The sequence below is a fragment of the Berghia stephanieae genome, chromosome 2 (assembly GCF_034508935.2).
Source record: "Berghia stephanieae isolate SIO BIC M18660-M18661 chromosome 2, UCSD_Bste_1.3, whole genome shotgun sequence".
Taxonomy (NCBI): domain Eukaryota; kingdom Metazoa; phylum Mollusca; class Gastropoda; order Nudibranchia; family Aeolidiidae; genus Berghia; species Berghia stephanieae.
This window is the reverse complement of record NC_088361.1, coordinates 51582404-51598956: the sequence shown is the minus strand read 5'-3', so window position 1 is coordinate 51598956 and position 16553 is coordinate 51582404. Positions and strand designations below refer to the sequence as shown.

The 16553-nt window shown below is 34.3% G+C and overlaps 2 protein-coding genes across 3 annotated transcripts in view; one reads left to right on the top strand and one right to left on the bottom strand.

Moving 5' to 3' along the window:
• The window catches only part of LOC144965133 (cell division cycle protein 23 homolog), a 232997-nt gene that overhangs the window by 163281 nt on the left and 53163 nt on the right, over positions 1-16553 (bottom strand). The window lies entirely within an intron of this gene.
• Positions 1-16553, top strand: part of LOC144965128 (uncharacterized protein KIAA0825 homolog) — a 35128-nt gene that overhangs the window by 4378 nt on the left and 14197 nt on the right. The window contains exons 5-17 of one of the 2 annotated variants that reach the window (XM_078900089.1): positions 68-431; positions 822-1001; positions 1340-1645; positions 2409-2561; positions 3579-3808; positions 4821-4964; positions 5719-5840; positions 6134-6287; positions 7208-7398; positions 9559-9738; positions 10825-10947; positions 15641-15731; positions 16398-16495. In XM_078900089.1, the coding sequence (XP_078756215.1) occupies positions 68-431; positions 822-1001; positions 1340-1645; positions 2409-2561; positions 3579-3808; positions 4821-4964; positions 5719-5840; positions 6134-6287; positions 7208-7398; positions 9559-9738; positions 10825-10947; positions 15641-15731; positions 16398-16495 (2336 nt within the window). The remainder of the gene's footprint in view (positions 1-67; positions 432-821; positions 1002-1339; positions 1646-2408; positions 2562-3578; positions 3809-4820; positions 4965-5718; positions 5841-6133; positions 6288-7207; positions 7399-9558; positions 9739-10824; positions 10948-15640; positions 15732-16397; positions 16496-16553) is intronic. The other variant, XM_078900090.1, reaches the window with a different exon arrangement.

The following is a 16553-nucleotide window of genomic DNA, read 5'->3' as shown; positions in this document are numbered from 1 at the left end:
AATGATATTTTGCTTTGTTTTATTTAAATCTTCTGAATTTGGGTATTGTTTTTCTGTTTCATTGAAGCTCATTGAAGGCAAATGGGGAAAACTAATTCATAACATCCAAAAACACCTGGTGTCTCAGTTATTAAAAATGCCTTCCATGGGCTCTGACAGAAATTATTTTTGGATGCTAAACGAGAGGCGCATGGAGCTGGTGGGTGGACTACGGGCTCTGGCTTCTGATGATGAAGCTTGGATCACCTACAGAAATGTCAGAGGGCAGCAGCTAGAGCAGCTGTTCAACTCTCTGCTTCCGGATAATGATTCAGAGAATGTCAATTACAAAGAGTTTTGTGGGAATTGTGACACGGTGGCCACCAGGATCATGGAGATGATGGAGGAAGATTTCATTGTTCTCAGTTCTGGACAGTTCAAGAAAATTGGAGGTGAGAAAGACAAAATGTATTTATAGAAGGAATGAAATTGACGCTACTCAGCTCTTTGTTATTGTTTTTAGACAGCCATTTTAGTGATTACTTCTCAATTAATTATATCAGACTAGAAATGTTCAAGGTTACACAAAGTTTTGTGTGTTGATTCCTTATATCCGGCTGGTGGATGTTATGAGTATTTTACCTAAAAACATAGCATTAATACCCTTTTCAAAAATTGCTTGTATGATATACATCTCTCTCTTTCTTAACTGATTTCATTATTGAACAATGTATTCTGTTTCATATTTTTATTGTGTATTCATTATGAATGTAGAAAATCAACTAAAGAAATGGAAGAAAAAAATAGCCTTTACTTAACACATATTACTGATTTCATTTCAGGTGTTCTGAGAATTTTACATGACCTTTATCTTGAAAAATATTCTGATGAAATGTCATTGCTTGTGGAAGAAATTGCAGACGACATTAGAGATTTCAACAAGAAAGCATTGAAAGCTTCAAAGAGTGATCACGGAATCAACAAAATACACGGCAGACCATCACACCGAGGTAGTTATGGAGGTGGGTTGTAATATTTGTAGACCTTTAAATTCAATAATGCCAAAGCAAAGGTATTTTAGGACAGCATTGTCATGTGTTGGTCCATGAATGATTGCTAATCAAATGTTTAAATCAGCAAGCTAGATCTAAAAACTTCAACCATTCCCCAAAATGAAAAAACAGAAATGTATGAACTCAGTTTAAGCATCTTGACCAAAACTAACCACTCAAATATCATACGCTATGTCAGTTTTTAAGTTAAAAATTGATGTGAAATTTCATCTGGCACTTGCTTAATCAAAATAAAAAATAATTTGTCTTCAACTAATGTTCTGCATCATCTAATGCCTCTTCTACAGGCATTCCATCACCACCCCAAAGTCCACGAGGAGAGAGCTGGGCAAATAAACCACCTTCAAACTCCAAAAGTTTAGACACTATGTTCCTTGCATCCACTTACAAAACAGACAAGGATAAATCACCAGGACAGAGAATTCAGAGACAGTCAAGTATGGCTGTGCCAAAGGATTGCCTCACCTCTCTACGCCTCATTGCCCTGTCACTCCTTAAACTTGAAGAGTTCTTGGAATCACTTGGGAGGATGACGTCTTGGGATGTCACTGGATTGCCAATCAGAAAAAATAAGAAGAAATCAAATTTGAGAGGTATTTAATGATATTGATTAAGTGGTCTCAGTTGTAAGCTTTTCAGCTACAAGCATGATCAAGCTATAAGCATTCTTGTTGCATGAAACAGAATTTTAACTATATAACTTTACCTCTTTATAAGCATGCTCACCAAAAATGACTCCACTTATAAGCATGATCAATTTTCTGCCTATCGCTTTAAAAAAATAAAATAAATAACTAAAAAGAAAAGTATCATTTTTTTTCAAATACGAAAGATAGACAAATAGGGGAAATAGAAACCATTAGAATGCTCTGCAAGTAACATATGGTTCACACCTCAGTACAAGGGAGGAGAGGGCGGGGGGCAGTGGGGACAGGAATGAGTACATTGACACGCTGCTGGAAGCAGGATAAGGGAAGGGAGGAGTCAGACTGTCACCAGATGTGTCATGATTTATCTTCGATCAAGGTAGTCATTTTGATGACCACAGTTGTTTTTTTATAAAGCTGTTTTAAATGTGCTTGTGATGTGAGGTATGAAGACAAGGTTTTACCTTTAGTCTTTGTGACTCTTTGATTTGATGCATGGCCTCTTATATCAGCAATTGGATATATGAAATACAAAGGACTTCAAAAACAATTCAGTAAGGCAACTCGCAAAGTATGTGACAAGTTAATCAAGAGGAAGAGTTCTTGAAAAATGATATGAAAAGGAGGATGCTAAAATTAAATTATAAAAAGTACATATTGATTTTTATTAGAAGCCTAGTTCAATTTCAGTTTCATTTTTATCCATCAGGTGTTTTGAAGCCATGTGCCAGCCCTGAAATGCGCCGTCACTCCTTGAACCTTGGGAGTTCCTTTAGCAGCAGTGACACCCAACTAGACACATCCACCGCTGGAGATAGGAATACAGCTTCTCCACAGCTAGACAGTCCCCCAGCTCCCAAAGGTATTGATGAAACTCAAAACAGCTGAGAGCAGTGGTTTTCTGTAGTTTACTTATTAGAGGTACTTTGAGAGAATGAAGTTTGCTTAATTTTTTTTTACCTCAAAGTTTGGAAAGACACCTCATGACGACTGAGTTTCCTTTTATTTGCATTTATTTGATTGTGACACTACACCATTGGTTGATCTTTAATTTTTTTTTCCAAAACTATTTTTTTCATCTAACAATGCTGATGGCTATCTGCAAGTCTGCGGAAATCCATGATTTTGGAGTTAGAGGATTATCCTTCTTTTAAAAATCACGTTTCCCCCCATTTGATGTAAATAAAACAAAAATAAATAAAATTACTTTATTCATCCCATAAGGGGAATTGGTCTTTAGGGTCTATTCCAAGGGAAGACCAGAATGACCCAGGCGTAAGTCACAGTGCATTGCAGCAAACTGAGCTAAGGCAAGGTGACTTTCTTAAGGCCACATAGCGCAGTGGGTATTCATACTTGGTACCTTTCAGTTATGAAGCAAAGACCGCACTGCTGAGCCACACTGTTCCACACTGTTATGGCATTGAGAGAGTTGATGTGTGGTGGAACAAACGGGTGCAGTTTTCCACTCTCCATTGATAGTTATCTCTCTTTATTGCTCTAAAAATAATTGGGGTTAAAACAGTTAAAAGGAGCTTAAGGTAGGCAACTCTCAAGTTTTCCTCCTTTTTCACTTTTTGTCACCATCAGCGCTGATTTAGGCCTTTGAATTTTTTGTATATTCATATGATTTGTATTACACCATTCCCTTTTTCCACTTGATTAAGTTTTAATCGAAGGCCAAGGCAGAAACGTCACTTATTTGATTTTTAAAAATTAATATTTCAGAGCCAAAGCTACTCTGTGTGTGTGTGTATGTTTTTTTGTGTGTGTATGTGTTTTATGTGTGTGTGTGTGAATATCTATGTGTGCTGTTGTGGTCGTATTTTGTCAATTTAGAATTATTATACTTTACTCAAGCCAATAATATCTATGACAGTGATAGAAAGAAACAGATCAGAGGACAGAGTAAGATGGGATTGGAGAATGATTTTCAAGAAAATTTCATCAGGAGTGGCTTCTGCTGTTGAAGCCAAGATCGAATATGCTATGTCCTCAGCATTGTCCAAGGAAGCTGCAACCTGGGAGGATAAGCGTGTCTTTAAGACAGCTGATTTTAATTTCCCACAATATGGATGTTACACAGACCATCCCCGTACAGTTTCCAAGGTGAGGATGTATAAGCCGATCTAAATAAAATCCAAATAGGGTTGGATGAGGCTAAATTACCAGTCATAATAGATATACTGTCACTTAGTGTAATGTATTTCTCATTTTACATCCAGTCAAACACTTTTTAAAGAACCCGATTGCTGCACCTATGCTATAAAATCTGTTTTAAAATCCATCTGTCTCATTAGAGAGTGTATGGTTAAGATCAAGATTAAAAGAAGCCAATGGAGCTGAGTTTGTCCTATTTTTTTGGAGTGTTGACTGGAACATTTGCTTGCTATTCCTTAAGATAAAACCCTTGTCTATTCTGAAAGTACTTTCACAGTCCCAACTATCTAATCACCGCTGAGTGAACAGAAAAAAATTTCTTAAAGCTGACCCCAGAAATGACATTGGTCCCTTTGCTTGTACATCGGATGCTCTTCTTATTGACCTGTAGAGACTGCCCAATTTGGTCATTGGTCTTGGTATTGTGAGAAATTAGAAATGCAGTAGCTATGTACGGAATTGATCTCATAACTTAGATCAAATACCTTCAATTCATCTCTAGGTTCTATAAATTTGAAATTTTCTTTTAATTGACTGAATATTTCAGCCATTTAGATTAGCGGTATAAAGGTTCAAGCATCTCATTCCTAGCTTATAACCAAATAATGGCAATCTTTACATTATGACACATTTTATCCACAAATCTAGCTTAGGTGTGTGGAATTGGCCATAAATAAAGCAATGACTCTCTAAACGTCTTAAAAAGAAAACCAAAATGTATCAATATAGTTACTGGAGTTCTTAAGCCCAAAATTATAAATATGTTATGTTGCAATGGACAGTTATGATTTGAGTTATTCATATAGAGATTACCCAAAGGCTTCATACAAAAAAAATAAATAAATAAATGAAAATATAAGATAATTTAAAACTTAATCTTCCAGTGTTACAAATTCTCTTCACTTCACATTTGAATTTTAGGTTAACTTGTTTTTTGTTTTTTTGTTTTTTTCTAAATAAGGATGTTGAAGAGTTTATAGAGTCAATTCATGAGTTACTACCCTTGGCAAGAGCAGGCCTTGAAGGATGTCTCATTCCAGTGAGGACGGCTTTCATAGACTCCCTACGCATTGCTGTCAAAAACTTTCATCTACATTGTGTCTCAGTAAGTTCTTAATTTACATTAAACCAGTGCTTCCTGTCTTCATAGATCAAAGTTAAATTATATATGATACCCAGGCCTGTAAATTTTCCGACAATTGGCAGATAGTACAACTTTGCTGGATAAATTCTGTCAAGTGTCAACGTAGAAATAAAAAAAGAAAGAAAAAAAAAATCTGATGCATCAAAAGACAAAACAAACATAAAGGAAAAACAAAGCAATATTTTTTGGTTGCCTCAAACATGAACAGGTTTTATTCTGTTTTGAGTGCCAACTTGAAAAAACGCAATTTGTGTATTCTCTCAAATAATTTTGATTTCAATTTTAGCATTAAATAAGGACCTGCTTACTCTATTATAAATGAATTTGAAAAAAATGACATGATTTGACTTGTCAATCGATGTGTAATTTCTGTGTTGTGTTTGTTAATCCATATATTTGTCTCGTTGGTCTATTTTCATGTGTTCAAAAAGTTCAGACAATTATTTTACCAGCCATTTACAGGCCTGGATATCTCAAGATAAAAACCATATTTGTTTTTTTTTAACAGTAAAAAACCAAAGATTTTAAGTTCAATAAATTACGTTATCTACAACTGAAAATATAGTTAGTAAATCTCTTTTTGATACTTCAGAAAAATCTATTTAAACCTATGGTTAACTAACCCACCTCTTTAACTTTAACATAGGATGATTACAAGGCTCTCAATAACTCGTCCACCAAAATGTCTGATCATTGCATATATTATATATTTCAGTTGAGCAAAGACATCCCAGAAAAAGCCAGTTTAATACAACTGTTGATTGTCATCTCCAATGCGACATACATCAAGAACTATCTCCAACATGTGAAGATTGTTTTGTCTGCTGATGATAACGGGTAAATTCATTTGTACCTTAGTTGTAGAATGCTTGACTAGATTTCAGTCTTTAGGACTAATTTAGACAATTACACCTAGAAAACAATAATAACAAAATTTAGTGGAAAGATCCAGATATTTTTCAACAATGGGTTATTTATACTCTTTCAGCAATACTAGGTAACCATGTAGAATAATTACCCTGCTGAAGTTCAAAAGTCAGTTCAAAATAATTTCACTGATGTATGTATATGTTGATAAATAAAGCGCCATTAAAATTCTTTTTTTTTCTTTCTATTTATTCCCTTAACAGAAAAACGTTCATGTCCAGTCTACTGAAACAATTCTCTGAGTTGGTGGAAGGTTTAGGCAAGCATCTTCTACAGCTTCACAATCAGCTCATATCAACTGTCATACTCAGTGATGCTGAAAGCAGCAATTGGGCTAATATGAAGGATTTCTATGAGGTGATTTTAGGATAATTCATTTTTATTTACATGTTTATAATTCTCAACACACAAAAAAACAAAGGCTTATTAAATCCTTCAAATGTCCTCGTGGGTTTAAGCCTGAAGCATGTTAAAATATTATAGATTTAGTTCTTTATTCACAATTAACATTTAAGATCCGTTTTTTTTCCCAGCTTTTTATTCCAATTTCTAGCTTCATGCAGTATTTGTTTCTATTTAAAAATTTAGGTTTTTCACCAACTGAGCTAAAGGTGTTTGATTGCAGGAAATAATGTTTTAAAATTCCATCACATAACTAAAATGCTATGTGCTGAACTCTTACAAATCTTAATTTGAACAAAGAAAATACTGACACTGAAAGCTATTTAGGAAAGAGAGGAGGAATCTAATTCTGGAGAGAATTATAAATTTTATACATCTTCCATCTTATTTATATTAGGGTTCAACTAATATCTGCTTAAGATCGTTTTCTCTAGAGGACATTTTTCTCACAAATAAAACCATTTAGAATGAAGAAGACTTTTTCGTTTTCCTTGTATTGGTTGATCTGGTGAGTAAGGTATTGTATCAAAGTGAGAAGTCATTTTAGATGTAATATTACAAAGTATTTATCACATGGAATACTCAAGCTCAACTATAAACTGACTGTTTTTCACATCTAAGTTACATCAGAATTTTTTTCCCGATGTTCTTCTCTAATCAGCTGTAAACAATTATTTTAATTTAAATTCAAATCTGATGGAAAGTGCTCAGCATTAAGTTTTTATCTTTCTTTCAGTGCCGCAAGCAATTCATATTTTCAATTTCTAGCTTTAAATACTAACCTAAGATAAACAGGCTTATTGAGCTGAATGACTTAAACGTGTATACTTCATGTCTAATATATTTTTCATCTTCGTCTATTCTCTTTGTTCCAGGATGAGCGATGTTCTTTCTCAATCCAAATGTGGAACTTCCACCTGCGAGGTGCCCGGCATGACATGTGGCAGGTATTGCCACCAAAACTTGCCCAGGCTTATTTTGCATCCATCCTTCAAGATTCTTCTTTAATATTAATGCAAAGATATGCTCGTGTTAAACCAAGCTTCCGACGTGTCAAGCAAATGAGGTAATCCTGTTACAGCTCATTGAAGTAGATGTAAAATTGCTGGTGTTGTCAAAAATATTCTAAATTTTTTAATGTCTTCATAACAAAATATACAAAGTATATCATATATCTTTATTTATCTCATATCGCTTAGTGAGACAAAGAAAAATAAATAGGTGTGGAATAAATATCGTGTTTTACTAGTCAAATAACATAAACTAAAGAAATATTTATAAGCTGACATTTTTTACACTTTGCAAATGGATATAAAGACAAAAAAACAAGATTCCCAAAATTCTATTTTTAGAAATTCCAACCTATAAAACCTCTGACTTGGACAGATGTGTAGGACAATAAAATACCACATTGAATTTTCTCTTTTTTCACCTCAATGTTGTTAAAATAAACCGCATTCTTGAAGATAATTATTATCACCATTAAGATTGTAAAATCACAATGGATTGTAAATAGATGTGTGTCAAGCTTGATGACTTGATGGTGAAGAGATTCTCATTCTAACGAACAGATCAGTAAGTTGACATTATTCATTATTGTATCTATATTTGAAAATAATTGAAGGCAATTAATGTGGCCCTATCACACTTGTTTATAGAATTTCTAGTCCCTATGAAAATCACACAACGTAGGTAAACCAACGTTTATCTTGATCTAAACTCAAAATAATGACACAGATAGCCGTTTTTGGAGATCGCAATTCAAAATGTCAAAGCCGAAAATACAGGAACAAGAACTCTTGATAATTAGCTTCAATCTGTAAAGTCTTTTTATAAATATTATTTTGCATTTAACTGTCACTGGTTCTGTTGGCTCATTGGTCTGCTGACTTGCTCGTCATCAATGGTCTGCTCACTTGCTCGTCATTTCAGAGTCAGTGGTTCGACTCCCTGCCGTGATTATTAATATTTTTTTTAAAAAAAGATTTTAGGTATTCATTATTGTCTTTGTTTGGGCAACTCATTTTTTTATTTTTTTTTGGTGTGTGTGTGTTAATTGTTTTTTTTTCTTGTTTAAATTTAAAAGACGAAACACATTTTATTTTTTAGAATGGCCTTATTTATTTAATCATTGTGATGAAAGTTGGATTATATTACTTTGTGGAATTTTTTTTTCGGCAAAGCGGCAATGAATGTCAACATCATTTTTCACCTGCGATTTCTAGCTTTATAAAACTTGTGTTATAGGATAAAGCAGATATAAAATTTGTGTCTTTTATTACGTTTTTTTATTTCACTCGTTTTATTAAAACCTGGTATTGATGTGAGTTTTAATGTAACTCATGAAATAAGCACTGTATTAAAAGACACTCATTGTATGTCTGCTGTGTATTAATATTGATATTATAGATGCACACTTACTTTTACTATATTGCTTTATAAAATTATGTAAAAATAATATTTTGTAATGTTTATTTATTCATTCTTGTATTTCAATTGTAAGCCAATTTCCTTATGGGTGAATGAAGTTTATTTATTTAACATTTCAAATCATATCCATGCCCATCCTTCAAAGAATTATTCTATTTCAAACTTTCCTGTAAAATATCCTGTGGGTGTCCTTTATTTCGTAGTCATGTGATCTTAGCGGCATTTACTATTATAACATTGGCATTATTAATTGAATACTAAATTCTAATGTCGATTAAGGGTTGTAAGATTACATTGCGAATGTAAATAGATAGTAATGTTAATAATAATAATATTAATATATGTCTCAAGTGGGCAGCGTATCCTAAAATAAGAGGCTTTTGGCGATTTACAAATAAAGTTTACAGATAAAGAATTGATAATGTTTTATAAATCTCTAATGATACACATCTTGGAGATAAAATGTCTTAAGTATAGAATTGAAAAGCTCTTAGCAAGACAGTTTTTAGACATATGGTGAGAGTTTTTAGATGATAAGATGGTTTGCTTGGGAAAGCGATGTTGTAATTGAAATGTTCTTGGTCTTTGAATTAAAAGGCTATGGCTTTTAATTCAGGTGAAGATTTTTCATATGACTCAGGAATTCGTAATGCTCTGTATCTTGTGGTCCTGTTACAGACTAAATTTAGAAACAACATTTTTCACCATATAAATGAACTAGTTTGAGTTGAAAAGAGTATTAAACCATTAGAGGAAACACATGAAGCACATAACTCTCCATTCTTTATTTTATTAGATATGACATAACAGCTATTTTGCTGTGCACCAGCGCCTTCATCCTCCATGCCAGCCCTTCCCCATCACAAGTTCTTGACCCTGGTCACAATGAGTCTCCACATTACAGCCTCCACAACCAAGCTTCCAACTTTCTGGCATGTATGGCAGTTGTTACCTCACCTATTGAAATCCTTTACAGGTAGGTCAAATAGCGGGAGATATGCATTCAAGTCTGTTTAATATATTAGTCTATATATTTTTGTTATTCATATGTATTTTGTTGCAAATATAGAAGTAGATGTGTAACTCTCAGTGGGAATAATCAAGGCCCTCTATATAGTAGCTATATAGAAGGCCTTGGAATAATCCATAAGGTATCAGAGACCAAAGGTATACTAAGAAATTGGGTACCATACTCAGTATGATATTTGGAATATATCCCACTAATGCCTTTTGAATTTCTGACTATAGTTTAGTTTTGCTTTGGCCGTCCATATGAGATGTTAATAATTTGTGCAGTGTTGTTGACTTGAGGTAAGACACTCGCCTTTAGCCTAGTTAGGTCCTTGTTTAGACTCCCACTCTAGCCGCGCAAAGTTGGGTCCTTGAAAATAACTCTTTAGTCACATCGTTTCATTATACTCCGGTGTAAACTGAGTACCTGGCCATTAACAGCATTGGCTCTTAGAAAAAAAAAATTGTAATATCGCTTTACAACACAGGTGTTATATTTTGTTTTATATGTTAAGTGTTGCCACGTGGCTATGTATCCCTTTTAAAGTGCTTTGAGCAAGTTAAGTGGTTATTGCTCTATAAAAATGCTTAATTTTGGGGGTTAAAAAAAAAAATGAAATGCTGCAATAACCAGCCTTTTATGTTGACTGTTGCTTTTAGGGCCACTCTGTAATGTAGCTATGTCCATTTATTTTGAAAATATAAAAATTGCATAATGATGGTTTGTTTTGATGCAGGCATCTGCCACTATCAAGGAAGGACTCTTTGAATCACTTTTCTTTTTCGCCATTCTTTTCTCCTTATCCTTGGTTTAAGTGAGTTAATTGTTTTTGTTTGTGGAATATGTATTTTAATATTTTTTGACTTGTCCTTTTAAGATTGTTTGAAATATGTCCTTACAAAGTCTATTTTTAGAATTGGCCATACAAAACATTCGTGTTAAATTTTTATCAATATTTTCATGGACAGATGATAAGTTCAACAACTTGCTTTTTAAATTAAAAATGTGATTGCATGACCCTTTTTTTTTCTTTTGTGCTTTCCTTCATAGGGTCTTCAAACGAGGTTTCCCTCATCACTTTGAAAGTCAGAATGTAGAATCCCAAACTCAAGCTGGTAACACACAATGGTTACGATGGATATGGCGGGCTTTATTCAGTTCAGGAACTAAACAGTAAGTTTTCAATGTAGGGAATACAGTGCAAACCACTTATGATGACTTGGTTGTAACGACATCCCACTCATAACGACATCATGTCAAAGTCCAGTTTTTTTATCATATAAATTTTTTTAGTGGTAAAATATTTAATATAATGACATAAAATTTAACAAATCTGATAGTGATATAACAACTTAAGACAAATTTGAAAATTATGATAAAAAGTGAAAAAGCTTACTTTCTGATAAATGAAATCAACGGTTTTTAGGTTATGACAACTGTGACAAGCTCACTTGTTCATCAATCAGCGGGCATTTGCTAGTGACCAATTTGACTGTTACATCTGATGGCCTGTCATTAATTTGTAACAGCTATCCAATGAAAAGATATGCTAACTGACCAGTAAAATCAACGTCTTTTAAGTGATCACAACCAATGCCAATGCTGACTAATTGACCAATCAGAGAAATAAAAACACTTAAAGTGCTTTGTAGAGCATCTCACAAATAGAGATTCACTGTTTCACATCATTGCACAAGCAGAAAAGACATAATTCTCAACAAGGAAAGACAGTCTAAGATTAAGGATTTCTTCACATCAACCTAATGCCATCACCAGAATTACAAATCCCAGCCTCTCAGAAGATCCTTTAAGGGTAACCAAAAACTCATGGCCTTGCATTTTACCTTCAGTTTTTATATTTTGTGTTTTTATTGCACCCAGCAAAATTTGGTAAAAATGGTATAAAATCACTGATCCCGACAATGTCATTATTAGCAGGTTGTACTGTTTCCTTTTATAAAATGTGATTGTTTAAACTCAACTAAAGTTTTACACTCATTCATGAAAAGAGCTTCCATAAATCATTTTCTCTCTCTTAGAATATGATTTGATGTGAAAACATTTCATTGGACTATTCAGGCAACAATTTTAGTTTACCTTCAACCAAGAATTAGACTCATCTTAGCCCCAGGGGTCTGATTCATGGAGCGAGACTACGACGGTAGTCTGAGACTATATCCGTAGTGGGTGGTTGGATGGGAGCATCACCCTTGAATCATATACCTATGATGTTCGCATGGGTGTACGATCCGATAGTGATGTCGTTTCTTCTTCTCTTTACTAGCCTATCCTGCTTCTTTGGTTTGTGATTGTATTTTTGACAGGGATATTTTTTTTTCTGTAAATCTTCTGCCTGTTTGTTCTTGGTTATTTATAATTTAGCTTATGATATCTTTAGGTTATGATTTTGATTTACATTTGTACTATTTTTGTTAGATTGCTTGTTTTTTTGTTTCAGCGGTCTCTCATATAACCTCAATTGTGTTGGAAGAGACCTAAAGCAACAAACAAACAAAAAAAAAACTATATCCGTAGTCTCAGACTAAAAGGCGTTGTAAGATATTCATGAAGCCGGACTACGTGAAGTCTCAGACTAAACGAGGGACTAAAGGGGTGAAATTTACACACGCGATTTAGCAGGCGTAAATATCGTAGTCTGAGACTAAATTTCAAGATCATATTATGTCCTCTACGCTGGGGGAAGTAATTGTACAGCGATTAGAACAAGAATACCTGACAGTTTTTTATTTTATATTTATTTTTATTTATTTTATTTATTTTTTTTTTTTATTTTTTTTTTTTTTGGTTTTGTTTATTTTATTTTCTTTACTTTTCTCGAAGATTCGACAATCGCACATACACTCCTCATCTTGCCCATTCAAAACACTCTGCAGGGACTCCTCCTCCCCCCCCCCCCCCCAACACACACAGTTTCATAGTAACTTCCTCCTCCTCCTCCTCCTCCTCCTCCTACTACTACTACTACTACTACTACTACTACTACTACTACTACTACTACTACTACTGCTGCTGCTGCTACTTTCACTATTATCATTACTCCTACTACTACTACAACTACTACTACCACTACTACTACTTCTACTACTACTACTACTGCTACTACTACTACTACTACTACTTCTACTACAACAACAACAACTACTACTGCTACTACTTTTAGTACTACTACTACTACTAATACTACTATTACAACTACTACCATTACTACTACTACTACTACTACTACTACTACTACTACTACTACTACTACTACTACGAGGGCTCTTTCAGAAATAACCGAAAAATGCCCATTGCTCAGCAACCAATGGAGATTTTTTAATTCTGTAAACGACATGATATTCCTTATTTCCTTACGGATATTCCCAGAAATTATGAAGTGCATCATTTTGCACAATGAATTTCAAGACGATTTTAAAGATGGCGGCCCACCTTGAAACTTGGTCAAAGGAGTAAATCAGAGCTGTCATACGTTTTTTGAACGCCAAAAGTCTGAATCCTACCGAAATTCATAAAGAACTTCAGAGTGTATATGGTGAGCATGTTATAAGCCGTACACAAGTCTATCACTGGTGTAATTTGTTTGAAGCCGGCCATTCCGACTTGACAGACAGGGAAGGGAGAGGGTGTTCGATAACTGCGACGTCAGAAGACAATGTGAAGCGAGTTGATGAGCTTATTCGTCAAGACAGGAGGTTGAAATTTCATGAAATCGCAAGCAGTCTTGAAATTTCGGAAACTTCTGCCCATAGAATTGTATTTGATGAACTTGGCTACAGAAAAGTCAGCGCAAGATGGGTTCCTAAGCAATTGACAGACAATCATAAAGAACAAAGATTGGACATCTGCAGGGAACTTTTGAGAAGAAGCAAGAGCTCACGCAGGGTTCACGGGCATACTGCCAACGCCGGCAGAGACTTTCTAGGTACGATGTGACTTTTCTTGACAGCATAGTCACCGGTGATGAGACTTGGTTGCACCATTGCACCCCAGAAATAAAGCAAGATTCGATGACATGGAAACATCCATCCTCACCTGTCGCGAAGAAATTCAAAGTCATGCGGTCAGCAAAGAAAATAATGGGAACTGTTTTCTGGGACAGTCGTGGTGTTATTCTGTTCGAAACTTTACAACCTGGAGAAACAATCAATGCTGCAAGGTACTGCCAAACTCTTGACAAGCTTAGGGAGGCCATTCGCAGAAAGCGCCCAGGGCAGTTGACCAACGGGGTCATTTTGCAACACGACAACGCTACACCCCACACAGCACGAGTGACGCAAGGTTGGCTAGAGAGATATGGATGGGAGATTTTGCCACACCCACCACACAGTCCAGACCTTGCACCATCTGATTATCACCTCTTTGGGCCACTGAAACGTAAGCTGGCAGGAAAGCGCTTTGATGTCGATGAAGAGCTTGTTGACCATGTGCGGAAATGGCTACAAAACCTTGACGGAAATTTTTTCCGAGAGGGTATCTATACCATGGTGCGGCGTTGGCAGAAGTGTGTCGACAGACTTGGCTGTTACGTAGAGAAATGAAGGACGAGTCAAGGTATGAACACGTGCAAGAATTTTGTTGATAGCATAAAAAACGCGGATTTTACAGGCATTTTCCGGTTAATTATGAAAGAGCCCTCGTACTACTACTACTACTACTATGACTACTATTACATTTCTATTATGTCTTTTATCGTCCATTATTTTCTAGAAATTTCACGTCTCTCACTGGCCTTATCATTTCTATCACACCACGCTAACGATTTGTTCACACTCCACCCATCGTTGAGTACAGACGATGCAATTTATACTGCATTTCAGCTTATTTGTTTTCAACGTTTATTTGTTTATTGTTGTGCCGACGAAGGGTTTGTACCCGAAACGCCCATTGTCTGTATTGTTTCCACCGATTCCTCTCCATCATCACTCTTTCGTTAGTATTTTCAGGACCCCATGCTTCAGGCAGCGCCCACCGCTCTCTAAGAACAATGCTACACCGTGGATAAGAATCATTTAAGTGCCATCGTTATTTTTATTGACTAAAAACATTACACACACACACATTCTCAAACAATTTTTACACCCCTAAACTTGTCTCACACTATTTTTATTTGTGGGGAAAAAACAACAACAAAACAAAACAAAAAAAACAAAAACGATCAAAACAAACACAAAGAAGAAATAGATATGATTTCTGTGCCACTTCGTATGACGCATGCGCAGCTGGAAAAGTAACACATTTCTATGACGTTTTGTGATACGTTTCCGAGGAATCCCCAGTTAAAAATAGATTGACCTCTGTAGTCTGAGACTTCGCAAGCGTAGTCAATGACTTGATAGTCAGGGACGAAGTCTGACTCCATGAATAGCTTACTTTCCGTAGTCTCGGACTTCCCAAAGTCTTAGACTACAAAGTCTCAGACTTTGCTATAGTCTGAGACTACCATAGTTCCGCTCCATGAATCAGACCCCAGGCTCTTTCACAAATCGTAATACACAAGCTTTTGAAAATTAAATTAAAAAATAAAATGAGCAGTGGCCCTCATTCGTGACTTGAATGATTATAACAACTTTTCCTTAATGAATAAATTGCTTTATGAATAAATTAAAATCAAATAGATAAAAAAGGAAGAGTACAAAAGAATGCTGCAGGATATGTTACAAATAACGACTCATTCTTAAGTGGTAATACAGATTCACCGTTACCACCAATAAAAAAAAAAATTCATTCATTCATTCATTTCAATAAGTTGCCTTAATAACATATGCACCAGTCTTTCAATGATTCAAATTATTATATTATTATCTTATTACCAATCGGATCATGGTTATTCATTCATCCCATTTAGCTATGACGACATGCAAACAGCATCTGCTCTCTATCTCCATATACAATTGATGTTAGCACAACCTGTCATTGATCGGGGACTTCTTATACAGGTAAAATTTTAAGTCCTAGAAAAGAGGGGAACATTTGATAACATTTGATAATTTTTTTAAATTTATTGATTAGAGGATAGCAACAATATCCTGCCTCTGGCAAACTAACTTTTCACAGATTAGGACTGTAAACTGTAATTTATTTTTTTTTACTCCATTAATGTTATTCTGTTTACTGTATTTCAAGTCTATCGTCTTATATGATGTACAAGTCAATGTCGTGCATGTTAAATCTGTCAGAGAAATGTACAGCACAAAAGCAACAACACTAAAACTTCATGATGACATTGCAAATACCATCTCATTATAATAGGAATTTTATTAAATTTGTTGAAATAGATGTAAATGTCTCATTAAAAATTGTAATAATTATTACTATTATTTTCATCATCATCATCATCATCATCATCATCATCATCATCATCATCATCATCATCATCATTATTATTATTATTATTATTAATATTATTATTATTATTATTATTATTATTATTATTATTATTATTATTATTATTATTATTATTATTATTATTATTATTATTATCATTATTATTATTATTATTATTATTATTATTATTATTATTATTATTATCATTTATATTATTATCATTAATATTATTATTGTGTTTCTTTTTTTTCTTGTTCTTTATATTCTTTAACATTTAGGCTCTAGTAATGAAAGAATACACATTGTCCAAACTTCTTCTGACTCGATCCTGTTTGCAAGAGGACTCCAAAACAAGCAAACTCGCCTTAGCTTTAAGGTAAAACCATAGTTTTGTTTTTTTTGGTTTTGCTTCATTAAAAGAAAGAATATGCACA